Below are 27,485 nucleotides of genomic sequence, written 5' to 3'. Positions count from 1 at the left end.
GTTGAATGCCGAGCTGAAGTCCACGAACAGGATCCTCACGTGCGTCCCTGGGGTGTCGAGGTGACGCAGGATGTGGTGCAGTCCGATGTTGACTGCGTCATCCACCGACCTGTTTGCCCGGTAGGCAAACTGCAGGGGGTCGAGCAGGGAGCCTGTGGTGTCCTTCAGGTGGCTCAACACCAGCCGCTCAAAGGATTTCATGACCACAGATGTCAGGGCAACAGGCCTGTAGTCATTTAGTCCTGTGATGGTGGGTTTCTTGGGGACTGGGATGATGGTGGAGCTTTTGAGGCATGAGAGACAGATGTAGGGCGGGTTGGCTGTGGTGAGGTGTGAATATACGGGAAGCTGGGGGGGAGGGGGGTGATGGTGGAGCAGCTGGGGGAGGTGTGGGTGTGATTGTGGTTTGCTGCTGGCCGCATCTTCGAACCTGCAGTAAAAACTGTTCAGTTGGTTCGCGAGCCTGAGGCTGCCTGCAGGGCGTGGAGCTGTTCTTCTGAACCCGGGTGATGTTCTGCAGATGTTCTTCTGAACCCGGGTGATGTTCTGCAGATGTTCTTCTGAACCCGGTGATGTTCTGCAGATGTTTTTCTGAACCCGGTGATGTTCTGCAGATGTTCTTCTGAACCCGGGTGATGTTCTGCAGACCTCTCCACACAGAAGAGGGGTCAGGGTTGGCAGAGCGGCGACTCTGCAGTCTTTCTCTGTAGCTCCTCTTTGCTCTTCTGATCTCCCTCGTCAGCGTGTTCTTGGCCTGCTTGAACAGGGCTCAATCATCGCTTCTGTAGGCCTCCTCCTTGGCTCCATCACCTTCTGTAGGCCTCCTCCTTGGCTCCATCACCTTCTGTAGGCCTCCTCCTTGGCTCCATCACCTTCTGTATGCCTCCTCCTTGGCTCCATCACCTTCTGTAGGCCTCCTCTCTGGCTCCATCACCACCTCTGTAGGCCTCCTCCTTGGCTCCATCACCTTCTGTAGGCCTCCTCCATGGCTCCATCACCTTCTGTAGGCCTCCTCCATGGCTCCATCACCACCTCTGTAGGCCTCCTTCTTGGCTCCATCACCTTCGGTAGGCCTCCTCCTTGGCTCCATCACCTTCTGTAGGCCTCCTCCTTGGCTCCATCACCGCTTCTGTAGGCCTCCTCCTTGGCTCCATCACCGCTTCTGTAGGCCTCCTCCTTGGCTCCATCACCGCTTCTGTAGGCCTCCTCCTTGGCTCAATCACCGCTTCTGTAGGCCTCCTCCTTGGCTCGGCGCAGCTTCCTGAGGTTCGGTGTGAACCAGGGCTTGTTGTTGTTGTATGTGCATAAGGTCTTAGTCTGAACACACATGTCCTCACAATAACTGATATAGGATGTCACAGTGTCCGTAAGTTCATGCAGATCTGAGGCAACAGCTTCAAAAACACTCCAGTCCGTGCAGTCAAAGCAGGCCTGAAGCTTCAGCTTTGACTTCTCTGTCCACTTCTTCACAGTCCTCACTACAGGCTTAGAGGTTTATCAAAATGAATCAATCAAAATGGGGGAACCTCTCAGAGTGAGGCCTCAGAGCTGGGCCTTAAAGTTTAAATGAAAGCTTCCCGTGTTCACATATGACTGTGGCCCAACACCTGCTGCGTTTCAGTGTTGTAGTCTAGTCACTGAGCGCCAAGTCCAGACCCGACCCCAGACCCCAGTCCAGATGACATTCAGCTTTTTAAACATGTTCAAATCCCAACGCGTACATAGATAGCTAACCCATGTAGCTGAGCTAGTCAGCGCACCACTTGATGGTTGGTAGTTCTGACATCTCTGCCAATGCTACATTAACTTACCGAGGCTAACACTGTTATCGTAACCCTGACACCAGCCCGTCACTCCTGTGGACGAACAGTGACAACAGCGAGTTTAAGTCTAGATGTGTCGAACACACAACTATTTTACTCAGAGGATATCAACAATAAGCTTTTTTTTTTTTATTTTTTAAACATAGATATGAGGGGGATCGGAGAGGGGGGGGCATCCACTTTAAGTCTGAAATGAAAACACACAACTGTTTTAAAAGAGCATACATCTTTTATGTTTGAAAAATAAATCAATCAGCCGATCAGTCGGTCATCTCAGGACGCTGACCAGTGGCGTCAATTCAGTCAAAGCTAAGGTATGGCAAGGTTACGAGTCTCAGAACTTAACTACAGTATCAATCAACATGCCCAGTATACTCATCACATAAGTCTTCTATGTAGCTTATCTGTGTTGTCAAGAAAATTTGAACTTTTTCAAATGCAGCCAACTCACATCCTGCTAACTATGAACACTACACTTAAGGCTGATTTATGGTTCCGCATTACACACACGAAGAGCCTACGGGGTAGGGTATGCGTCGCCGCGTACCCTACGCCGTAGGCTACGCCGTCGATTTAACGCAGAACCATAATTCAGGCTTTACGTGCTGATAACGCAATACACATCCGTTTCGGCACCGACAGCAAGCGGCAGAGTTAGAGAGCAGAAAAAGTGTATCTGACAAACGCCATTTAACTCATTCTGTTCACTTCATCCACTATGTCAGTGCAACAATATCACGTGGACATCCCAGTTTAACTTCAAACAGTTAAAGTTCAAATGCAAAAAGGAGAGGGAGGGAGCAGAAGAGAGAAAGAGAGTAAAAAAAGTCAAATATTTCCCTTAAACAGATTTATAAGAGGGTAGGGTGATTTGAGATCTTACCTTAAGATGAACTTGCATAATTAATCCATCAGTGGCTAACAGCCTTGTTAATATCTTCTGCTGCTGGGGCAACATTGGACCATCACTTGCCTTCTTGCTTTGAAAAACAATTGCGGGGTTGCCTGCATTCTTTTCATTTTCGTTTGTGAGTTAGTAACAAAGAGCGCGAAAAACGAGATTTATACCGACCACTGTCGTCAGGGACGCTGGGACATCACATTTCAAGATATGAGGGGGGTACAAGTGTTGGGAAAGATAATACCTAGTGAAATCGATCATGTTGTTCTAATGACTTGCATTTGTAGTTATTTTATAGGTATTAAATAATAGAATAATCAATACAAATAGACACAGAGTAATTCCATTAATGTATTTAAAAAACAAACATTTACATTTTCCCCTGAAGCCAAGGTGTGGCGTCTGCCATACCCAATTGACGCCCCTGCCGCTGACCGACTGCAACCCAACCTTTGTCCCAGGGTAGCTCTGATAGTTACGTGTTTCCATGGGAACCAGTCGGGTCAGCCAAGCGGGCGTGTCCCGTCTGTCCTCCCAGACCTGTTCTTTCTCTCACTTCCAACGTGGCACATACGAGGAAACAAGGAAATGAGGAAACAAGGAAACGAGGAAACAAGGAAACAGGCTTTTCTAGCTCTCGTCTGGTCCGACCTGTCTTGTAACACGACTTCGTCTGATACGTGAACATTCTCGTGATCGCGGCCCCCATGAGGTCAGACGTGGTATTTCTACATAGCTTTGCTTGTCACACACCAGTCATCAATATTTACAGGATTGTCTGAGACAACGGTCCCGTCACCAGTCACATGATCAATCATCATTATCAATCATCATGAGTTACTGTTAGATCATAATCCAGAAGCATCTTTCCTGGATTCACATTCACAGATCAGCCAACATTTTAATCTGGAACTGAAACGCTGAGACACGCTGGAGCTGAACGAGTCCCAGTCAGAGTCCACAAGTCCACAAGTCCGACAAGAATGTCAAATGCAAATGAGGCGGACGATGATACGACCTTCCAGGGGATGTTGACTCGCCTCAGGGTTCAGGGTCTGGTCCCCGCACCTGACCTGCCCAACTTCGTATTGTCACGGAAGTCTTGAATGTCAGGATCTCCAGTGGGTCTGAGCTCCGGGTGTACATGTAAGGAAACAGCGCGCCCGTGAACGTGTGCGTGAAGGTGTGCATGACTGGTTCTGTTTCAAGATCCAAGAACGACAGCTCCCCCTCCTCGAAGTCCAGATGAACTATGATCTTGTGGGGCTCCCCCACCTGCAGGTCTTGCTCCGAGCCCGATCCAGCCAAAGCCTTGTATCTACCGTCCTTGAGTGAAATCCTCCACCGCCGCTGCTCCGCTGTGTCGCCACCATCGTCTTCCAGCATTCCCACCTCCCAGTCTGCGTTGCCTCCAACATCCACTATCCAAGTATGAATCCCTGACTTCACCCCCTCAGAGCCCAGGATGGTGCCGGGTAACCTGGTCCTCTCCGGGTTGCTCGGCAGATCTCGCGACCCCATGAATTTGACGTTCAGCAGGTCGTCAGACACGACGAGCTCTTGGTCGGCGGTGTTTGGATCCAGGATCACGGGACTGTAGCCCAACATGTTCTTCATGTTATTCCAGATGTTGTAGGTCAGGTTGCCCAGATGTTTGGCCACATCTATCAAAGCCCCTGGAACCGGCTCCGGGTCCTGCAGAACCGGGCCCTGCTTGACCCTCCTGGTCGCCACCTTGTGGCTGAGCAGCAGCGAGACGTCTCCGGCTCTCAGCTCTGTCTCCGTCGCTCTGATCGTGTCTGAAAGAGCGGTCATGTCCCGGGTCAGAGCCTCCACCTTATCCTTCATCGCCCGACTCTTCTGCTCCTCCTCCTCCCACAGAGCCTCCACCCTCGCCTTCTCTTCTTCTTCCAGGAACTGGTGAAGCGTCTGAAACTCCTGTCGGATCTTGTTCTCGGTTTCCCGGGCCTGGACCGGGAGGTAGTCTGCCGTGGAGATGCAGTCCCCCGTCACCTGCTGGAAGATCGTCAGTTTCTCCCGGAGGGGTGACAGGTCTCTCTGCAGCTCCTGGCGGAGGTCCTGGGCGGCCTCGTCGATGGGTCTGAACCGGTGGTTGCTGTGAGTCCTGGAGTCCCGGCAGACCAAGCAGACCGGCTCCTGGTGGTCCAGACAGAAGATCTTGAGCTTCTCACCATGCAGGCTGCACATGTGCTCGGACCCTGCTGCCGCCCGCCGCTCCCCGTCCCTCAGAAAGGCCTCACACAGGTTCTTCAGCGCCAGGTTGCGAGGAGGGTCGCTCTTCGATGACTTCCTCTTGCAACATGGACACGGTCGTGTTTCCTTCTCCGCCCACCACGACTGGAGGCAGGCCCGGCAGAAGCTGTGGCTGCACGACAGAACGACCGGGTCTTTGAAAATGTCCTGGCAAACGGGACACGAGAGGTCGTCATCCGAGCTGGAGGCCATGTTCTCTCCGGGCGACGCTGACGATTCAGACTGTCAGTTACTTTGACTTCTGAGGATTTCTGATGTCTGAGGGCGTCGTCGTCAGCCAAGAATCCGGACCGACTGGTTTCCTGGCGGAGTTAGAGTGGGCGGAGCTTCATGCAAACTCCAAGTGTGTGTGTGTGTGTGTGTGTGTGTGTGTGTGTGTGTGTGTGTGTGTGTGTGTGTGTGTGTGTGTGTGTGTGTGTGTGTGTGTGTGTGTGTGCCTTATCTCACTTTACCAGACTACTCCAGCGTGAACCAGTTTTTTCACATCACTGGTTATTTTATAAACAGGTGAAGAGAGGAGCTGAGTTGTCAACTGATCACCACCTGGTGGTGAGTTGGATGCGCTGGCGGAGGAGGAGGCTGGACAGACCGCCCGCAGACCCAAACAGATTGTGAGGGTCTGTTGGGAACGTCTGGCTGAGCCCTCTGTCAGGGACTGCCTCCATTGTCGACGCGGCAGCTCGGAGTTGTGGACGCAAGGTCTGAGTTTTTGCCTCCAGGAACGCCCAAGCCGCAGCTCGCTTGGCCTGCCGGTGCCTATCGACTGCGTCAGGAGTCCCACAGGCCAACATAGCCCGGTAGGACTCCTTCTTCAGTCTGACGGCATCCTGTACTTCCGGTGTCCACCACCGGGTTGAAGATGTCCCTGACAGAGGGCTCAGCCAGACGTTCCCAACAGACCTTCACAATCCGTTTGGGCCTGCCCGGTCTGTCCAACCTCCTCCTCCGCCAGCGCATCCAACTCACCACCAGGTGGTGATCAGTTGACAGCTCAGCCCCTCTCTTCACCCAAGTGTCCAAGACATACGGCCGAAGGTCAGGTGAAACGACAAAGTCGATCATTGACCTCCGGCCTAGGGTGTCCTGGTGCCACGTGCACTGATGGACACCCTTATGCCTGAACATGGTGTTCGTGATGGACAAACTGTGACTCGCACAGAAGTCCAACAACAAAACACCACTCGGGTTCAGATCGGGGAGGCCGTTCCTCCCAATCACGCCTCTCCATGTATCACTGTCATTGCCCACGTGAGCGTTGAAGTCCCCCAGTAGAACAATGGAGTCCCCAGTTGGAGCAGTATCAAGTACCCCTCCCAGAGACTCCAAGAAGGCCGGGTACTCTGCACTGCGGTTCGGCCCACCACAAACAACAGTGAGAGACCTTTTCCCGACCCGAAGGCGCAGGGAAGCGACCCTCTCATTCACCGGGGTGAACTCCAACACATGGCGACTGAGCTGAGGGGCTATAACCAAGCCCACACCAGCCCGCCGCCTCTCACCCTGGGCAACTCCAGAGTAGTGGAGGGTCCAGCCCCCTTCAAGGAGCTGGTTCCAGAGCCCAAGCCATGTGTGGAGGTGAGCCCGACTATCTCTAGCCGGTATCTCTCAACCTCACGCACAAGCTCTGGCTCCTTCCCCCCCAGCGAGGTGACATTCCATGTCCCCACTGTGAGGGTTTTGGTCCAGGAATTGGGTCGTCGAGGCCACGACTGCTACCCAGCCCACATGGCACCGGCTTGTCAGGGTCCTTCCTGCGGCCCTGAGGTTCTCCGGGAGGCTGTTCCACAATCGGGGCCATAATAACTGAATGCCTGGTTCTAACTTTTGGTATCGTTAAAAGGCACCAGAGGACCTCAGGGTCCACGAGGGTCGATAGGGTAAAAGTAGTGCAGACAAATAAGAAGGCCCAAGACCATTAAGATACATAAAAACTAGTAAAAGAACCTTAAAATTGATCCTGAAGCGCACGGGGAGCCAATGCAGCGAATTTAAAACAGGTGTAATGTGCTCCCGCCCTCTGGTCCTCGTCAGCACCCGTGCGGCTGAATTCTGTAATAGTTGTAGGTTGTACATGTTCTTTTTGGGAAGACCAGAGAGGAGGGCGTTACAATAATCTAAACGACATGAGATAAAAGCATTAGCACCTCCATACTGGCCTGAGAGAGAAACGGGCGAGTCTGGCTATGTTCTTAAGATGGTAAAAACCTATCTTTGTTATGTTTTTGATATGTGGAATAAAAGTGAGCTCAGAGTCAAAAATCACGCCCAGATTTGTAACTGATTTTGAGGGTTTAAAATCCTGTAACTTTGGTAAAAGGTTCTCTCTCTGGCCTTTAGGATCGATGACTAAGACCTCCGTTTTGCCCTGGTTGAGCTCTAGGAAGTTTGCTGCCATCCATGACTTGATGTCTAAAATACAGTTAAAAAGGGCATCAATTGGCCCTGTGTCATCAGGAGACACGGCGATGTACAGTTGCGTATCGTCAGCGTAACTATGGAAGCTGATGCCGTGTCTCCTGATGACGTCCCCAAGGGGCAGCATGTACAGATTAAAAAGAGTTGGACCTAAAATTGACCCTTGGGGAACCCCACACCTTATCTTATAGGTTCCTGAGGAACATGTATCCATATTTACGAAGAAACTTCGATCAGTGAGGTAGGACATGAACCAGTTAAGAGCAGTACCAGAGACGCCGACCAGGTTCCTTAGTCTATTTAATAAAATGTGATGTGATGACATGCAAGAAACAAGTCTGGTAAAGTGAGACAAAACACACACAAACACACACACACACACACACACACACACACACACACACACACACACACACACACACACACACACACACACATACACACACACACACACACACACGGCAGTTTGCATGAAGCTCCACCCACTCTAACTCAACCAGGGAACCAGTCGGTCCGGATTCCTGACTGACGACGACGCCGTCAGACATCAGAGATCATCAGAAGTGAAAGTCACTGACAGTCTGAACCGTCAGCGTCGCCCGGAGAGAACATGGACTCCAGCTCAGAGGAAGACTGGGGTTGCTGGGGTTGTCCATGAGGACGAACCTCTGCAAACCCACAACATGAATGTGTTAAGCTTGAGCTTCTACGTGGAAGCAACCAGACCTGCAGAACCGACCACAAGGGTCCGGATCACAGGGACTACAGGGATAGAGTTATAGGCGAAGGAACTGTAAGGTCTGGATCTGGTCCCTAGTGGTCAGTGAGGTTTTCTGTTTCAGAATTTGAGCTCCGGTTTTAATCACGTGACCAACAGTTTAGTGGATCAATGTTCTGCAACCTTTGAACACAGAAGCTGTAAAGATAAAATAATCAGTGATGTGAATAAAACTTGTTCACGCTGGAGTAGTGTTGTAAAGTGAGATAAGGCGCACACACACACACACACACACACACACACACACACACACACACACACACACACACATAAGGTGTCATGTTGTGTCCTTATGTACTGTCCTGTGTAATTGTAAATTGTATTATGTGTTTTGTTTTAATGTAAAGCGTCTTTGAGTGCCCTGAAAAGCGCTATATAAATAAAATGTATTATTATTATTATTATACACACACACACACACACACACACACACACACACACACACACACACACACACACACACACACACACACACACACACACACACTGGAGTTTGCACTCCAACTCAACCAGGAAACTGTCAGTCCTCATTGCTGACTGACGACGGCCTCAGACATCAGAAGTCAAAGTAACTGACAGTCTGAACCGTCAGCGTCGCCCGGAGAGAACATGGCCTCTAGGTCAGAGGAAGACCTCTTGTGTTCCGTTTGCCAGGACATTTTTAAAGACCCGGTCCTCCTGTCGTGCAGCCACAGCTTCTGCCGGGCCTGCCTCCAGAGGTGGTGGGCGGGGAAGGAAACACGACCGTGTCCGTGTTGCAAGAGGAAGTCATCGAAGAGCGACCCTCCTCGCAACCTGGCACTGAAGAACCTGTGCGAGGCCTTTCTGAGGGACGAGGAGCGGCGGGCGGCAGCAGGGCCCGAGCACATGTGCAGCCAGCATGGTGAGAAGCTCAAGATCTTCTGTCTGGACCACCAGGAGCTGGTCTGTTTGGTCTGCCGGGACTCCGAGACTCACAGCAACCACCGGTTCAGACCCATCAACGAGGCGGCCCGGGATCTCCGCCGGGAGCTGCAGAGAGACCTGACACCCCTCCGGGAGAAGCTGACGCTCTTCCAGCAGGTGACGGATGAATGCATCTCCACAGCAGACTACCTCCGGTTCCAGGCCCGGGACACCGAGGAGGAGATCCGGCAGCAATTTCAGAAGCTTCACCAGTTCCTGGAACGGGAAGAGAAGGCGAGGATGAAGGCGCTGAGGTTGGAGGAGGAGCAGAAGAGTCGGGCGATGAAGGAGAAGGTGGAGGCTCTGACCCGGGACATGGACGTTCTTTCAGACACGATCAAAGCGACGGAGACGGAGCTGAGAGCCGGAGACGTCTCGCTGCTGCTCAACCACAAGGTGGCGACCGGGAGGGTCAAGCAGGGCCCGGTTCTGCAGGACCCGGAACCGGTTCCAGGGGCTCTGATAGATGTGGTCAAACATCTGGGCAACCTGACCTACAACATCTGGAATAAGATGAAGGACATGGTGGAATACAGTCCCGTGATCCTGGATCCAAACACCGCCGACCCAGAGCTCGTTGTGTCGGGCGACCTGATGATGGTCACATTCGAGGGGTCGCGAGATCTGCCGAGCAACCCGGAGAGGACCAGGTTCCCCGGCACCGTCCGGGGCTCCGAGGTGGTGAAGTCAGGGACTCACAGGTGGGTAGTGGATGTTGGAGGCAACGCCGACTGGGAGGTGGGAATGCTGGAAGCCGATGGTGGCGACACAGCGGAGCCGCGGCGGTGGAGGATTTCACTCAAGGACGGTAGATACAAGGCGTTGGCTGGATCGGGCTCCGAGCAAGACCTGCAGGTGGAGGGAACCCCGGAAGAGATCATTGTTCATCTGGACTTCGAGGAGGGGGAGCTGTCGTTCAAGGATATTTACACAGAAACAGCCATCCACACCTTCAAGCACACGTTCACAGGCGCGCTGTTTCCTTACATGTACACTCGGGACCCAGAACCACTGATGATCCTGCCATTAGAGATTTCCGTGACGATTTAGGCGGGTCGGGACATCCTGTGGGGACCAGACCCTGAACCCTGAGGCGAGTCAACATCCCCTGAAAGGTCGTATCATCGTCCGCCTCGTTTGCATTTGACATTCTTGTCGGACTTGTGGACTTGTGGACTGATTGGGACTCGTTCAGCTCCAGCGTGTCTCAGCGTTTCAGTTCCAGATTAAAATGTTGGCTGATCTGTGAATGTGAATACAGGAACGATGCTTCTGGATTATGATCTAACAGTAACTCATGTTGATTGATAATGAAGATTGATCATGTGATTGGTGCTAGGATCTTGCTCTCAGATAAATATTGATGACTGGTGTGTGATAAACAAGCAAAGCCACTCTATGTAGAAATACCACGTCTGACCTCATGGGGAAAGCGATCACGAGACAAAGTCGTATTACAAGAGAGGTTGGTCCAGATGAGAGGTTGAAAAGCCTGTTTCCTTGTTTTCTTGTTTCCTTGTATCTTCGTTTCTTTGTTTCCTTGTTTGCACCACGTTGGAAGTGAGAGAAAGAACAGGTCTGGGAGGACGGACGGGACACGCCCACTTTGTGTCAATCCCAGACCTGTTTTAGCTTAGCTGACCTGGCTGGTTGCCATGGAAACACTCATAACTATCAGAGCTACCCTGGGACAAAGGTTGGGTTGCAGTCGGGTCCGCCTCCCGGCGGCTGATTGGCTGGAAGTGTCCTGAGATGATCGGCTGATCGGCTGATTGATCCCCACTCACCAGTAGATATAGATGTCCCCCACCTGGTTAGATGTGGTACTGCTACAAAATGAGTCTTAAATGTGTCGGTAAAACTTGGTGGTTGAGGGAAATAAAATAAAAATATAGAATTTAAAACATTTTTAAACATAAAAGATGTATGCTCTCTTTAAAACTGCCGTAATAATATAATTTACCTGTTTTGTGAGATGAAATTCACTTTGACTTTAGACCGCAGGGAGTTATATATATATTTGGTATTTGGAGCTAATTGTTTTTACAGTGATTTATAAAGTGCAGTGATTGTGGATTAAATAAAATGAATGGAAACATCTTGATATGTATGTTGTTGATTATCTTCAACTATCCAGATAACAACAATAACAACTGATAACTGACTTCACGTGTGTTAATAGCTCAATTGTAACTAAGACAATTTCTCGCATCATTATTTTGTTTGTATCAATCCACCTGTTTTATGTATCACAGTCTACAGGCCACCCAAGCCTCCTTCATGTTTTATTCAAGAGTTTTCAGAATTTTTAACATCAATATATTCTGAATACCATTTTAATAACTGGTGATTTTAACATGCACATCGATGACAACAGGGATTATTATGCAAATGAGTTTTTAAATCTTCTTAACAGTATGGATTTAAAACAACATGTCACACAGCCTACCCACAACAGAGGACACACCTTAGATTTGATCATAATTTATGGCCTGTCGACAGGTGTTGTAGGAGCCACATATTGATGTTTCATTTGTTTGATCTGGTTGTCACGGTGATGAAGGAAGTTTGGGTCACGTGGGTCATCACCATAGCTTATATAAGGAATCAAATCACCTGCACTGGGGAGGAGAGAGGCGAGTTGGGTAGCCGTAATTTTTGTTGACCGCATCTTACTGATCTCCCCGATTACACTTTGCAGTGTACACATTTAAAACCTAAGCATGTAATCGGAAGGCCGTTGTGGCTGAAGTTTTGTCATTAAACGTATAAAACTTATCTCGGACTCAGCATGCTTCCCTGTCAGCAGCAGCGTGTCATACAAACATACAGGACCTAACAAAACTCTCAAGCGGCTCTTAAAAGTCAAGGAAAGCCGCAATATTTGTCAACAAAAAAGGCATCAAATTTGAAAGCGATCGCTTGCAGCGCAAAGGAATCAGCTGACTCAGTCAGACAGCGGTGACAAACAATCACAGTAAGACAAACGCCACATCATCTGTCATGGAGGCCAGGTAAGATTACCTGTGGATGAGTGTGTGTGGAGGAACCTGGATTGCATCACGTCGAAGTGTCTCCTTAAGGAACAGTTGAATGAATGAATGCTGGTCGGATATGCGCTGTCTGGGCGTTACGTTCGTTCCGTGCGCTGAATGAAGTCTGCACTTTGCTGCAATACGTGAAGCTTTGATGTTTTCAAGGAAGAACGCTGATGCTGCCTTGTTGAAATAATCTATGATATGCTGTGTATTGCGGATGGATTCAAACTATGTTTCAGGGAAAACTGAATGAAAAGTGATCAAAATGAGTCAAACAAATGATGCTGCCTCCTCGTGCTCTGATATGGCGTCTGTTAGACAAGAACGCAAACGTGATGTTGATAAAATAAAAGGTTTAATACCACAGATGAAAGAGTTAATGAAACAAGAGAAAAATGTGTCGGAAGTGAAACAATGTATGGAGACCTTAAACACACTGTGTGAAAATGCTACAACTACACACAGTAGACTGTTGCCTTTACTTCCTGAAGATGAACTCATCAAACAAAAAGAATGGTTTTCAACTATCATGGATTACAGCAATACATTTCAAAAGAGCACTCAAAACTGGATTGTTGAAACTGAACAAAACCCCTGTCAGGAGCACCAGGATTCATCAGAAATTAATGAAGAAATGCAAATTGAGGATGACATTAAACCAAGTGACAGTGTTTCAAATGTGGGAAGCCATAAAACACTTAAGTCAGAGAGCTCTTCAACTTCTTCCATACGTCTAAAGGCAGAAGCTGAGCTAGCAGCCTTAAACATGAGGCAAAGACTATTAAAAGAAAAGCATGCTTTGGAAGAAGAGGAACAACGCCTGCCCAAAAGGAGAGAAGAACTCAAACTCAACACTGAAATTGCAGAAAAAATGGCAACGCTGGAAATTCTCAAGATACGAAGCACAACAAGTGGAAAAGTGGCATCAAAGGTTTCTGATGGGATGAAATCATATTTTGAAAAGACACAATCTAAGCAGTTATTTAATGTTGACGCAGATGAATTCGTTCCAAAACAAATCAAAACAAATACAAACACAAACCTAAATATAACTCCACATGGACAAGACCAAGTGCAACTCCTTGTGAACCCCTCATTCAACACACAGGATTCACATGAACAACCAGGATTTAATGCAATGGATCTGGAACCCAGAAATTATGTTATTGGCGTAATGATGAAGCAGAACGAAATAACAACGTTGCTAGTACAACAGCAAAGCCTCTCAGCTCTACCTAAAAGAGAGATCCCAATCTATGATGGCGATCCATTGGAATATCACACGTTCATTAAAGCTTTTGAGAATGGAGTTGAGAGAAACACAACTAACAGCAGTGATCGTTTATATTTTTTGGAACAACACACAAAAGGTCATGCTAAAGTGTGAACTTGTGAGAAGCTGTCAACACATAAACTCAGAACGGGGATACATAAAAGCAAAAGCTTTATTAAAGGAGCAGTAGGCAGGTGCAGTTATGGTTTGACCCCAAAAAAATTGCAACAAAAGGTTTCTCAATAGTTTATTGTAGTATCAGGTGTACTTAATAACATATCAAAAGTCTGCCAAAGTCTGACCACTAGAAAGGTCCGATTTTCAAAATGGCCGCCGCCAGTCTCTAAAAATACCATTATTCCTTCATTATTCATCCTAGACAAGCAATCTTGGTGTCTAACCCCATGATTTGATTATCTAGAATTAAAATAAGCATATACAAATCATAGTGAAGTGATCGAAGTACAATTATGTAGAAAAATAATTGACATGAAAAAAAACAAAGAAAAACATTTCAAACATAATCTCCTTTTTCCACATGCCATAAAAAAAGATGTCACAATGCATGGGGAAATGAGGTTTCTCTCAATTCACATTCTGGTGATTTCTGGAGATTAATTTTTATACTAATGAGGAATAAATCAATTATTACTACGTGGTACTGTGAAATTAGTCTAAACAGGGCTGCCACGTGAAGGCTCAGTACCGCTAGCCCCTTTTTTATTTTATTTTAATTTATTTTTTTAGTTTTTTTGTGTTTTTTTTCTTTTTTGTTTTTTTTTGTGTTTTTTGTGATTTTTTTTTTACCGTCTTACTTATATTTTTTCATTTCCTTTTTTCCACTCCGGAGTAACAATTAGTCATCATCACACTCTTCCTCCCATAATGCTTGATTATGTGGATTCTCACAATTTTCCACTTGGCATGATCCACAGGCAGGCATGCAGGGCAGTCCATATCTTCTACAACTACAACGTTGTGTACGGCAAGCCGTTGGGCAATTACAGTGGACCATCTGCAAGAGGTTCTCTGGGGCAGCAGCTTTTTTTGTCATAACTGGCAGAAAACGATTGTCCTCCAATTTCCATCCCCAATCAACAGGATTCATATCACTATCCATTTCAGTCCACACCATGATCTGGTAATAAACTCTTTGGCAATGATATTTCGTTGAGGACTCTGTAGGAGGGAGATGTTCTGGGGTAACAAATGCCTTCGCAGACACAATTTTCTTGCTGAGAAGATTGTAGCGCAAAGATGCAAGTGCATCGGTATTCTTGCCACCAAACATGACTGCCATCGCCTTGCTCCCAAGGTCCTCTATGGCAGCTTTTGCTTGCTTTGGTAGTGCAAATCCATTCGCACATGCCTGGATGGTCGTTTCCCCATTCACAAGTTTCTGGAAAGCAGTTTTCTTCCCAACACCAAAAATGCGTGATGTTGTATCACAGCCTGTGAAGGCATGAACAAACATCAACTGACAACACAAGTCTTTACCCAGGACCTTTTGCATCTCGCTGATGTCATACACCTTGGGTACTTTTGACTTATCTGAACGAAAATAAAGGCCTCTATTGCTCGTCTCACCATAGTAGAGAAGAAGAACAAGTAAATCTGTATCTTCCCCTATCAAGGTTGTCGGCTGATGTTGTGACGCTTGGACTGCAGCCTTGACAATGTCCACATCTGCATCCCCTGGTGCATTGATGACAGTACAGCCCTTCTTCTGCAGTTCCTCAGTGACAAGAAGAATAAGCCCTTGTTTGTTACTGGATCTGGATAGGAAGTCATCCTTTCTTCCCACAAACTCAGTATTTGCATCCAAGCTAATAACCGGGTGTGCATATTGCCCGCGCCGCTGATGTGTATTGTCTTTGATAGAAGGACCTTCACTATAACCATCAAAGACAACAGTTGCTTTACCATAATGCTTTATCGTAAAGTCTGCATATGACTGTGCAATGGCACCATAACTGTCACCCCTCTTCCATGGCAAGCGATGAATCAGGGAGCCACCATCAAGGACATACTGTTCAGTTGGTGGGATAGAATCCAGGACACTTTTCTTTGACTTCTTGCCTGTAAATTCAGCGACAGCCTGTGCCAGTTGGGGCTTGTCGGCTTTACGGAAGATTTCTTTGGCTTCGAACAGTGCTGCAGGGAATGGACTGAGCTCATAGCCCATGACATCTTCAAGTGAAAGTTGTCCTGTTTTTGACATAATCAGAAAACGTTGGAACAACAGAGCAGGATCAATGGTTCGGTCTTGGGTGATTTTGATGCTGCAATCATCTGCAAGAGTTTTTGCCATGTCATTGCGTTTGAATGAGATTCCAAAAACTGGTTTCCCAACAATTTTCCCAATGATCTCATTCCCAACAGACTCAAACTCGTGAACATTGACATCAGGTTTGGCGACAACACCGGTAACAATGTTTCTCAAAGCTGGTTCTTGAGAGAATGGTTTGCAAAAGGAAAGTTTTTCCTTCATTCTCTCCAGGTCAGCGTGATCTCGTTTGATCCTTGCCTCTGTCGATTCCTTGTGTTGCTCACTGGTCGTGTAGGTCAGCTCATTGAATTCCTGCATGGCATCGTTGTACTCGGACATGATGGGTGTGGACATGGTCCACCAATAGGGCAAATACAAAATATTGGATTTCATAATTATGTAAGTGTATCTCTGCAGTTTGGACAAGACCAGTGGATTCCCAGGCCTCATAAATATAGGATTAGACACCAAAATTACTTGTCTAGGGTATATAATAAAGGAGCTATACACATTTTAGGGTGATTTTGACCATCTGGGACGCCATCTTGAAAATGACACCTTTCTAGTGGTCAGACTTTGGCAGACTTTTAGTATGTTATTAAGGACACCTAATACTACAGAAAACTGTTGAAAAACCTTTTGTTGCAATTTTTTTGGGGTAAGGTGCTTTTTTTTCATATCTGCACCCGCCTACAGTTCGGTAATGAACAAAAGGTGGCCTCTGCTTACATGGATAAAGCCCTCTCGTGGCCTCCAATCAGAGCAGAGGACGTGAAGGCTCTGCAGGACTACAGTCTCTTCCTGAGAAGCTGCTGTAACTCCATGGAGGATGTGCAATATCTTTCAGATATGGATATGCCTTCCAACATGTTGTGTGTCATTAAAAAGCTTCCTTACAAATTGAGAGACAGATGGAGGAACCATGCTTGTGAGCTGCAGGAACGACACAAGCGGAGAGCTAAGCTCACAGACATTGCTAACTTCATTGAAAAGCAAGTGAAAATTCTGACTGATCCGGTGTTTGGCAACATACAAGACTCTGAATCAATAACCATAAATCGAGGATCAAACAAACCCAAGCTGCAACTTCGTCCTGGAAACAAGGAGAGTAGCTTTGCTACCACTGTAGGACCTGTGGAGAACAATTATCAGCCTGCAACGAAAGAAAGAGAAATTAAGCAAACGGGAAGAAAAGTCTGCATCTGCTGTGGAGGAGGACACACATTAGATGTATGTGTACAGATGGGAAGAATGCCACATCAACGGAAGATAGGCTTCTTAAAGGAAAATGGCATTTGTTTCGGCTGCTTGTGCACAGGGCACATCAGTAAAGACTGCAGGAAAAGGATCTCCTGCTCAAAGTGCAGCTTTAAACATCCCACCATACTTCACAAGGAACCCGTCAATGATTCCGAGCAGACAGAGAGGAGCCCAGAGCACGTTGACGGTACACTCGTGTCAAGTGGTCTTACAGGGGCTGGAGACCAGGACTGCAAACTGCCCATTGTGCCGGTCCAGGTCAAATCCAACAAAGGAACAAAAACTGTCATCACTTACGCTTTCCTGGACCAGGGGAGTACTGCTGTCTTCTGCACTGAAAGCTTAATGCACAAGCTCCACATCACAGGGAGGAAGGGACGCATTCTCCTTCGAACCATGGGCCAGGAGAAAGTCGTAAGCAGTAACATAGTGTCAGGACTGGAGGTCGCAGCACTGGAGGGGGACAATTTCTTTGAGCTACCAAGAGCTTACACACAAGAGTCCATGCCTGTACACAGAGAAAATATTCCAACTGAAAAGGATATTGAGCAATGGCCACATCTGAAACATATTCACTTACCTCAGATTGATGCAGGAATAGAGCTACTGATTGGAACCAATGTTCCTAAAGCGCTGGAACCACTGGAAGTGGTGTGTAGTGTGGATGATGGACCATATGCCATCCGAACCTTGCTGGGCTGGACTGTTAATGGTCCACTGACAGGAAACAGTGGAGAGACTGTTAGCTGGGAGCATCCACAAGTAACTGTCAACAGAGTTTCGGTTGTGAACCTGGACAATCTCTGGCAGCAACAGTTTAAGAATGACTTCTCTGAAAGTAGCATTGAAGAGCAACCGGGGATGTCAAAGGAAGACAAAAGGTTCCTGGAGTTTGTCACCAACTCAGCAAAACAGGTGGAGGGGCATTATCAGATTGCTTTACCTTTAAGGAACATAGATATCAGCATGCCAAATAACAAGAGAGTGGTTGAGCAACGTTTGTGTCATTTGAAAAGAAGGTTTCAGAAGGACTCAACGTTCCACACTGAATATAACACCTTTATAAACAACCTTCTGGCTAGAGGCTATGCTGAGAAGGTGCCAGAAGAGGAGCTGGACCGTGGTGATGGAAAAGTATGGTACATACCACACCACAGAGTTTACCATCCCACCAAAAGAAAGATCAGAGTTGTGTTTGACTGTGGAGGAAGATATCAAGGAACATCTCTGAATGCAGAACTTCTACAGGGCCCTGATCTTACTAGCTCTCTGATTGGAGTGGTGACCAGGTTTAGGAAGGAACCGGTTGTGATCATGGCCGACATTGAAGCTATGTTCCACCAGGTCCAGGTCCCTCCTCATGACAGAGACCTCTTAAGGTTCCTCTGGTGGCCTAAGGGGGATATTCAGCAACTACCTGCTGAGTATCGCATGAAGGTGCATCTGTTTGGAGCAACATCATCTCCCAGTTGTGCTAACTTCACTCTCAGAAAGTGTGCAGAGGACCACGGGCATTGCTACAGTGGATTTTCCCTGACAAAGTGGTTGAGTAACAGATCTGGAGTGCTCGAAGTCATCCCAGAGAGTCACAGAGCAAAAGACCATGAAGGAATATCTACCTCAGCTACAGGAGCGTCGAAGATGGACAGGAGTGAAGAGGAATCTGGTTGTGGGAGACCTTGTCATCATCATGGACAGCACGGTACCTCGTGGCCTGTGGGACGAGTGATACAAACCTTCCCAGACCGAAGAGGATTCGTCCACCAGGTGCGGATTAAAACCCGGAGCTGCCTGCCTGGATCGGCCGATCACAAAGGTTTGCCTGCTGCAGGAGGCTGAAGCCATCAGAGGATGCACCGGCTTCAGTTGTGACTTTTTTTTGATTTTTTTCTTCTATCCTTTGGACTGTTTGACTTTGACCATTGAGACTGTGGACTTTGAGTCATATGATTCAAGAAGAAAGAAGATTCGTTTGTGGATTATGGGTTGGACATTTTGAGTTTTAATGTTAAAATTATTGTCTAATTATGTCAGTAATTATTGAGATTAGTTCAATAATTAGGGGCTGGTGTGTAGGAGCCACATATTGATGTTTCATTTGTTTGATCTGGTTGTCACGGTGATGAAGGAAGTTTGGGTCACGTGGGTCATCACCGTAGCTTATATAAGGAATCAAATCACCTGCACTGGGGAGGAGAGAGGCGAGTTGGGTAGCCGTAATTTTTGTTGACCGCATCTTACTGATCACCCCGATTACACTTTGCAGTGTACACATTTAAAACCTATTAAGTGGATGTAATCGGGAGGCCGATGTGGCTGAGCTTCTGTCATTAAACGCCATAAAAACGTATCTCGGACTCAGCGTGCTTCTATGTCAGCAGCAGCGCGTCATAAATATACAGGACCCAACAAAAACTCTCAAGCGGCTCTTTTAAGTACAGGAAAGCCGCAATAGGTGTTTCTTCTGTTGTTGACCTGGCTGTGTCAGACCACTATTGTGTATTTTTTAATATCACCAGTTTCATCCAACTGAACTAAGAGGAAATGGCATATAAGCTTAGCATTTATTGACATTTTACATCACACCCCTGCGCAGTTTTTACCTGCATGGTGTGATTTTATTGGTGATCATTTTAACAGCAAACTGAAGTCATTCATTGACGCTGCAGCTCCATTTAAAAATAATACATTAAAAGCTAGAACTATACCACCATGGAGAAATGAGACGATCAAAAAATTGGAAAAGAACTGCAGAAAGAAAATGGAGAAAAACAAAATTAAGCATTGACTTGGATATTTTCAAGGAACAACTACACAATTACAACGCAGTAAAACTGGCAAGAACCCTCCATTTTTCAAACCTCATCACACAAAACAAAAGTAATTCTAAATTCCTTTTTAAAACAATCGATCTTTTAATAAACACAGATTTTATCAAATCCACCATATCAGCATCTGATGCTGCATGTGAGGATTTTGCAGACCACTTCAGAAGTAAGATCAATGCAATTAGATACAGCCTTTTATCCCAACAAAATTTTGATTTTAACAGATCTGAAGTGTTGTTTTTACCTGAGGAAACAGTCCTGTATATTGTTTTTCGGCACTACCTTGTTCTCTATAGCTGATATAACATGAATTACTCCTATGTCGGATCAATAAAGTTCTTATTTTTGCCATCTGAGAAAATTAAATATATTATATTTGGTGCCTAACTGTTTCCCAAGTATATTAGTGCGTGTGTGAATGAATAAATGAGACGTAAAACGTACATTTCTTTGTAGAAAGACGCTTTATGAAAATAAGTCCATGTACTTGTATTAGTTTACAGCAGAGTCTTGAACATCCAATATGGCGGCGACGTTGACGTATCGCAGCAGCTCCATGGGGCGGAGACGTCTATACGTCTATGACCTCTGACCTGTCCTGTGACCTCTGACCTCTGACCCTGCAGGCCGTCGTCTTCTACACGGAGAGTCTGCAGAGCTCCGACCTGCAGCTGCAGCTCAGCTCCTGCCTGGCCCTGAAGAGTCTGAGGGTGAGTAGAGACACCCATGGGTGAGTAGAGACACCCACGGGTGAGTAGAGACACCCACGGGTGAGTAGAGACACCCACGGGTGAGTAGAGACACCCACGGGTGAGTAAGAGACACCCACGGGTGAGTAGAGACACCCACGGGTGAGTAGAGACACCCACGAGTGATCAGAGACACCCACGGGTGAGAGACACCCACGGGTGAGAGACACCCACGGGTGATCAGAGACACCCACGGGTGAGTAGAGACACCCACGGGTGAGTAAGAGACACCCACGGGTGAGTAGAGACACCCACGGGGGAGTAGAGACACCCACGGGTGATCAGAGACACCCACGGGTGAGTAGAGACACCCACGGGTGATCAGAGACACCCACGGGTGAGTAAGAGACACCCACGGGTGAGTAAGAGACACCCACGGGTGAGTAGAGACACCCACGGGTGAGTAGAGACACCCATGGGTGAGTTCAGAGCAACCTGATCTCACAAAAAATCTGTGAAATGCCCACGACCTCTCACCACTATTTTCCGTGGCACCAGCATGGAAGTGGTATAATTCCGTGTGAGCACCACGGATATTGTACCTATGCGAAGTCAATGGGATCCGTTGTCGTGATATATACACGGAATTATACCACTTTCCGTGTTGGTGCCACGGAAAATAGTGGTGAGAGGTCGTGGGCATTTCACGGATTTTGGTGAGATCAGGTTGGTTCAGAGACACCCACGGGTGCAGCTTCCCCCCAGCACCCTCAGTTTACCCAGCATGCACCGTGTTTGTGATTGACAGGCGGTGGAGAGCGTGGAGCTCATCTCAGACCTGTGGAGGACGGAGGACGAAGATCTCCGCAGCGTTGCCAAGGAAACCGTCCTCTCCTTCGGTGACAGCTTCTCTCTCTTTTTTAATAATGTTTTTATTGAAAAAGCATATACATACCGGTATATGCATATGTACATATAGTATACAAGAAATATACATACATACACACACATGTAAACTTCAAATAAAAAGCAAATAGAATAGGAAATACTACAGTTAAATTATGAAGAAACTGATAATACTGGTTCCTCCTGCGTTCCAAACTACAACAACAGACACACTCATTTGGGTTGTACCTCTAAATTTGTAAAATAAGAAATAAAGGGTTGCCATTTGTGAAAAAACCTCTCCGTACATCCTCTCAATGTAGACTTAACTTTCTCCAGTTTTAAGAAAAACATGGAAATGGAAAGATATTTAGCAGATTTCAAAAGGAACAGTAAATAACGTCTCGCTAGTAAGGATGTATAAGATATATCCTTTTTTAAAGAATTTAGTGCAAGTAAGGCATCAGGAATTCCAAAAATAGAAATCAACGGGCTGCAGATTTACTTGATTTACTTGTCGAGAAAAAAGTCGAAATGTTGAGAAAAAATTTCGACTTTATTCACGAAATTTAGACTTTATTCTTGAAAGTGATGAAGAAATAAGTGGTTGTTGTTTAAAGGGGACCTATTATGGCATTTAATGTATATTTTAAACAGGCCTTGAATGTCTTAAAAACAATCTAAAGCTTGTTTATTCTACATAAATCAGAAATTCAGCCTGTGGGCCATGTCTCTAGTTTTACCGCTTCTAACCTCTTTTCTGTGCTTCATTCTGAGGGGGTGGGGGGGCTATGATAATGAGGCTCTGTGCTGATTGGCTGCCTGAATGACGTGTAGCAGGGGAGGGAACAAAGCCTCGCTCCGGCCAGAGCAGCGGCTCCGTACAAAAAGCGGAGTTTCTGCGACAAAATCAATTCCATTGCTTTATTTTTTTTTGTATTGGACTGTCCTAACTGGCCGTGAGTTTAATGGTTTCAGTGTGGACAGAGAGAGTTTAACAGTTTCAGTGAGGACAGAGAGAGTTTAACGGTTTCAGTGTGGACAGAGAGAGTTTAACAGTTTCAGTGAGGACAGAGAGAGTTTAACGGTTTCAGTGTGGACAGAGAGAGTTTAACGGTTTCAGTGTGGACAGAGAGAGTTTAATGGTTTCAGTGTGGACAGAGAGAGTTTAACGGTTTCAGTGTGGACAGAGAGAGTTTAACGGTTTCAGTGTGGACAGAGAGAGTTTAACAGTTTCAGTGAGGACAGAGAGAGTTTAACAGTTTCAGTGTGGACAGAGAGAGTTTAAGGGTTTCAGTGTGGACAGAGAGAGTTTAACAGTTTCAGTGTGGACAGAGAGAGTTTAACAGTTTCAGTGTGGACAGAGAGAGTTTAACGGTTTCAGTGTGGACAGAGAGAGTTTAATGGTTTCAGTGTGGACAGAGAGTTTAACGGTTTCAGTGTGGACAGAGAGAGTTTAACAGTTTCAGTGTGGACAGAGAGAGTTTAACGGTTTCAGTGTGGACAGAGAGAGTTTAACAGTTTCAGTGTGGACAGAGAGAGTTTAACAGTTTCAGTGTGGACAGAGAGAGTTTAACAGTTTCAGTGAGGACAGAGAGAGTTTAACGGTTTCAGTGTGGACAGAGAGAGTTTAACGGTTTCAGTGTGGACAGAGAGAGTTTAACAGTTTCAGTGTGGACAGAGAGAGTTTAACAGTTTCAGTGTGGACAGAGAGAGTTTAACAGTTTCAGTGTGGACAGAGAGAGTTTAACAGTTTCAGTGTGGACAGAGAGAGTTTAACAGTTTCAGTGTGGACAGAGAGCGTCCGATGTCACGTAGCTCGACGTAAAAGTCGGACGCTCTCATTCAGTTATGACACGGTGGAAACGGATCTTAAAGCCTGATTTACGGTTCTGCGTTAAATCGACGCGTACCCTACACCGTAGGCTCTGCGTTGGTGTAACGCGGAACCATAAATCAGCCTTTAGTTCCCTGAAGAGGGAACGGGTCACCTCGTCTTCACGCTAATTCACACAGGAAGATTTAATTGAATTGTACACCACAGTTACTCAGATTCCTCATCATTTCATATGTTACAAGAAATCACAACACTGAATTTTCACAGATTTTACAAACTTTATTGTTAAAAAAGAACATAAGTTGTATATAAATAACATTTATGCACTATTGCTGGCTCAAGGAAGGACCGTGCGTCTTCTGAATGTGTCGTTGAAGCTTCAGGTGCTTGGAAGATCTGAAACCATGAACAGAAGAAAAATGTATTACGGTACTAATAGAGGCCCCGGGGCCGCTCACCTGTCCGGTCCGTGAGCGGCTCCGGTGCTCCGGAGCTAAGCTAAATACTTAGCCCATGCAAAGATCATACTTGTAGACAAATATAAATAACATTAAAAAATTAACGTCACTTACTGCTGACTCGTGTGCAGTTGCCAGGTCCGTGCTGTGGGAACTGATCCTTTTATGAGGGTAAATGTCGATGCAAAACCTCATTTTAACTGTCCCTCACTGTTCAGCAGCCACCGCTTCTGAACAATGGCGGACGCTCCGGCCGGCGGAGTTAGTTGTGGGCGAGGTTTCAGCAGAGCAGGCCGGCCTATGGAAATCTGCTCCCGTCGTAACGACGGGAGCAGATTCTGAACGGCTCGTAGAAATCACATGACACTGGAAGATTCTGCAGGGCGGGGGTCACAGACCTTGCAGAAATTCATGGGATTTCATATCCCCTGTGCTGGCAGGGTGAGGGGAGACCACTTTATATATGTTAAAACAAGAAAAAACGTGTTTTTCATAATAGGTCCCCTTTAAAGGAACCAAAGAAGAGCTATGAATTTAAAGTGTCGTCTAAATTGATACCAGATCTTTAATGTATTAAGAACCACTTAGTTTTCCACGGAAGAGTATAAAGGCCATGCAGGAGAAAAAATAGTTGAGAGGGGAAGATTTTTTTTTATTATGCACTTCGAGAAAAAAGTCAATGCCGAGATTAATGTTGAAATACAATTTCAAGAATAAAGTCGAAATTTCGTGAATAAAGTCGAAATTTCGCCTTTTTTCTCAACATTTCAACTTTATTCGACTTTATTGTTGAAATTGTACTTCAACATTAATCTCGACATTTCGACTTTTTTCTCAACATTTCGATTTTTTTCTCGACATTTCGACTTTTTTCTGGACATTTCAACTTTTTTCTCTTCCTCCTAAAATATTATTCTTATTTTTCCCCTGCCTGACCCCAATACTCTTCCGTAGGTTTTCTCTTTCATTTAAAATATCTTATTTATTTATTTCAGGGATTATTTAACTTTTTTATCACATTTCTCTGCAGGTAAAAAGGGATACGGAGCTTTCCAGAAGATGGACCAGCTGTACGCCGAGATGGAGGAGGAGGTTTACAAGAACCTGGAGGAGGAAATCACGTTTCTATAACTCAGGTGATTCTACCTGGAATCACGCAGAGCTCTGGATGTGGAACCGACTCTAAACCAGGATAAAGTCCCCGAGCCGTGAACCGGAGCTGCTCCTGGATCTGATGAAGGCGACGTCTCTCCGGACGGATCTGCAGGCCCGAGGTCTCCGGGTTCAACCTGAGGAACTTTATTATCCTGGATCTGGTTCAAAGACGTTTTCTTCTGCATTTATCTGTTTGTTCGTGTGCAAATCTGACTGTTTGACCTTCTTCCTACAGGCATTACTTGGTTTTCATGTAAAATGAAGGATAAATATATATTTTCACCTCACGCACTGTTTCATATCTGTGAGTTAATGTGCACAATACGACGTAAATGTCACGTCAACGGTGTAAGAAAGTTAAATAACGTCATATTTTAGCTGGAAAACAGCGGAAAGAGGGAACATTCCCACAAAGTGTGTCGAGTTTATGGTTTTCACTCTTAAATTAGTAAATATTTGGGTCATAAAGCTCAAAGTGAAAAAAATAAATAAAGAAAATGAAACTGAAAGTGAAAAAAATGAATAAATAAAACTCAAAGTGAAAAAAAAAATAAAGCTCAAAGTGAAAAGAATTAATAAAGAATAAATAAATAAAGCTCAAAGTGAAAAAAATAAATAAATAAAGCTCAAAGTGAAAAGAATTAATAAAGAATAAATAAATAAATAAAACTCAAAGTGAAAAAAATAAATAAAGCTCAAAGTGAAAAGAATAAATAAAGCTCAAAGCGAATAAAAACATACAAATGAAAATAACTCAAAGTGAAAATATATAAAACTCAAAGTGAAAAAAATAAACAAAAAAAATACAAAAAAATAACTAAGTGAAAAAAATAAATAAAAATAAATAAAAGTGCAAATAAATGAATAAAGCTCAAAGTGCCTTACAGATCAGGAATATTTAAAAATCTAATTAAAGTTAAACTTCTGAAACTCGATGCGTCAAAATCCTCAAAAACCTGCCTTACCCCACATTTTAAATTTTATTAAATAAATACCTTTTTAAACATATCACTTTATAACCACTTTAAAGTCTGAACCGCATATAAACAGCGTTCGGCTGCAGTTCCGCCGCGGCGCCGCCAGAGGGCGCCATAGAGCGGCCTGGTCGATGACGGAGACTTGTGTTGCACATTAAAAGTCTCTAATAGTCACTAAAGTCATTATTTATGTGGATTTTGCAGGTTTTCTGTGTTGCTACTTTGGTATCGTGACGGATGGAAGCGTCTGTGTGTGTTTGGTCATCACACAAAGATGAGAAGAAACCTAAAGGAAAACTGGATCAGAATCACGAGACAATTTGTTTTTCTTTCTTTGGCCTCATTCTGGTTAAATTATTTCACCTTTAAAAGGTTGTTTGTTGTGACGGACAGAAACACTAAAATCACTTGATTTTTGTTGTTTTTACACAAAAGCAGGTTTAAAACTTTTTTGTTTTATGATATCCACTCATAAATAAAAATGTAGTTTCTTCAGGTTAAAAAAACAAACCAAAAAAAAGTTTTAATAAAAAAGTTTAAGAAACAAAAGGTTTAAGAGCTTAAAAAAAACAACACAATAATGCCAGATATATCTTATGACATATTTATAATAATATCTTATTTATAATAATCTAACAAGATAAAACCAAAATATCAATAACTATTAGTGATAAACAGCATAATTATGTTGTAATTAAATTTTTTGGAATCCATGTCTGTATTCGTCTGATAACAAAAGCCACATCTATGTGATTATTTTATAGGTTTTTACACAAAAACGAATAAAAAGAGGGCCAATAACTTTTGTAAATGACGACATAAAATGCTCTAAAACGATGATCTACCAGCTTTGGGACATTTACAGTATTTTCTATAAGCCGCTATTTTTTTTCATAGGTTTTCAACCATGCAGCTTATACAAAGGTGCGAGTATTCTGTGGATTTTTCTTCCACCGCTCGGGGCGCTCTAACCGGAATTAGAATCAAAACTAAGACAAAATAAATGCAAAGAAGAATCTTCTTTAGCAGATAGAAGTAGGTAGAGCAGATTTCAAACAGATAAATAGATAAAAAAATACAGGTTATTTTCTCTTGGTTCTTGGGTATTTATTTATTCCCAGCACAGCGACTGATTGTCCAGAGTCGTGTGCTGCTTGTGGTCAGTTCAGCCCCTGCCCTTTGGGGTGGGAATCCCCTCCAGCATCACTTCAGCACAGTTAAGCCCCGCCCCTTTAACAGCATGGCAGTTCCCCCCTCCCCTCCTTCTCCAGTGTATCTCCTCCTCGTCCTCCTCTTCCTCCTCCTCCTCCCCCGGCACCCCTAGGTGCCGACGATGGCCGGGTCGTGCGCGGCGGCCGGCAGCAGCGCGCCGGCGTCCTGGCAGTGGTACAGGAAGCAGTTTCCCCAGCAGCTGTAGCAGACGAGGAAGAGCGCGGCCAGGAACACCAAGGCACAGATGGTGCAGGGCTTCCGCTCCAGCAGGAAGCTGAGCAGGTAGAAGCCCATGAACATGGAGTGGTTGAACCACAGCGCCGGGTTCAGCGGCTTGGGGATGAGCAGCACCGGCAGCAGCCACTGCAGGCAGTACATGGTGGTTGGATGGCGCTGGCGCGGCGGCTGCCTGGCTCGGGGGACGAGGTCAAAGGTCGTGGTCTCAGAGTCTCAGACGCCGGCGGGTCA

At 45.7% G+C, this 27,485-nt stretch overlaps 3 protein-coding genes across 3 annotated transcripts; 1 reads left to right on the top strand and 2 right to left on the bottom strand.

Annotated features, from left to right (window-relative positions):
• Nucleotides 1–3,140: 3,140 nt before the first annotated feature.
• Nucleotides 3,141–5,190, bottom strand: LOC133449228 (E3 ubiquitin-protein ligase TRIM35-like). Its single transcript, XM_061728360.1, has one exon. The coding sequence runs from the start codon at nucleotides 5,188–5,190 to the stop codon at nucleotides 3,766–3,768; it is 1,425 nt and encodes a 474-aa protein (XP_061584344.1). The 3' UTR covers nucleotides 3,141–3,765.
• Nucleotides 5,191–8,775: 3,585 nt separating this feature from the next.
• Nucleotides 8,776–11,513, top strand: LOC133449227 (E3 ubiquitin-protein ligase TRIM35-like). Its single transcript, XM_061728359.1, has one exon. It carries the CDS (start codon nucleotides 8,801–8,803, stop codon nucleotides 10,184–10,186), a length of 1,386 nt encoding a protein of 461 aa, XP_061584343.1. The 5' UTR covers nucleotides 8,776–8,800; the 3' UTR covers nucleotides 10,187–11,513.
• A 15,342-nt stretch (nucleotides 11,514–26,855) lies between these two features.
• LOC133449226 (bladder cancer-associated protein) lies at nucleotides 26,856–27,485 on the bottom strand. The gene has a single exon (XM_061728358.1). The coding sequence runs from the start codon at nucleotides 27,393–27,395 to the stop codon at nucleotides 27,126–27,128; it is 270 nt and encodes an 89-aa protein (XP_061584342.1). The 5' UTR covers nucleotides 27,396–27,485; the 3' UTR covers nucleotides 26,856–27,125.

This window comes from Cololabis saira, chromosome 8 (assembly GCF_033807715.1).
Source record: "Cololabis saira isolate AMF1-May2022 chromosome 8, fColSai1.1, whole genome shotgun sequence".
In the NCBI taxonomy this organism is placed as follows: domain Eukaryota; kingdom Metazoa; phylum Chordata; class Actinopteri; order Beloniformes; family Belonidae; genus Cololabis; species Cololabis saira.
The sequence above is the reverse complement of the archived record's forward strand: the minus strand, read 5'-3'. Positions and strand labels throughout refer to the sequence as shown.

What these genes read in the sequence shown, in the direction of transcription:
- LOC133449228 (XM_061728360.1), bottom strand. Translation starts at nt 5,190, where the DNA reads ATGGCCTCCAGCTCGGATGACGACCTCTCGTGTCCCGTTTGCCAGGAC.
- LOC133449227 (XM_061728359.1), top strand. Translation starts at nt 8,801, where the DNA reads ATGGCCTCTAGGTCAGAGGAAGACCTCTTGTGTTCCGTTTGCCAGGAC.
- LOC133449226 (XM_061728358.1), bottom strand. Translation starts at nt 27,395, where the DNA reads ATGTACTGCCTGCAGTGGCTGCTGCCGGTGCTGCTCATCCCCAAGCCG.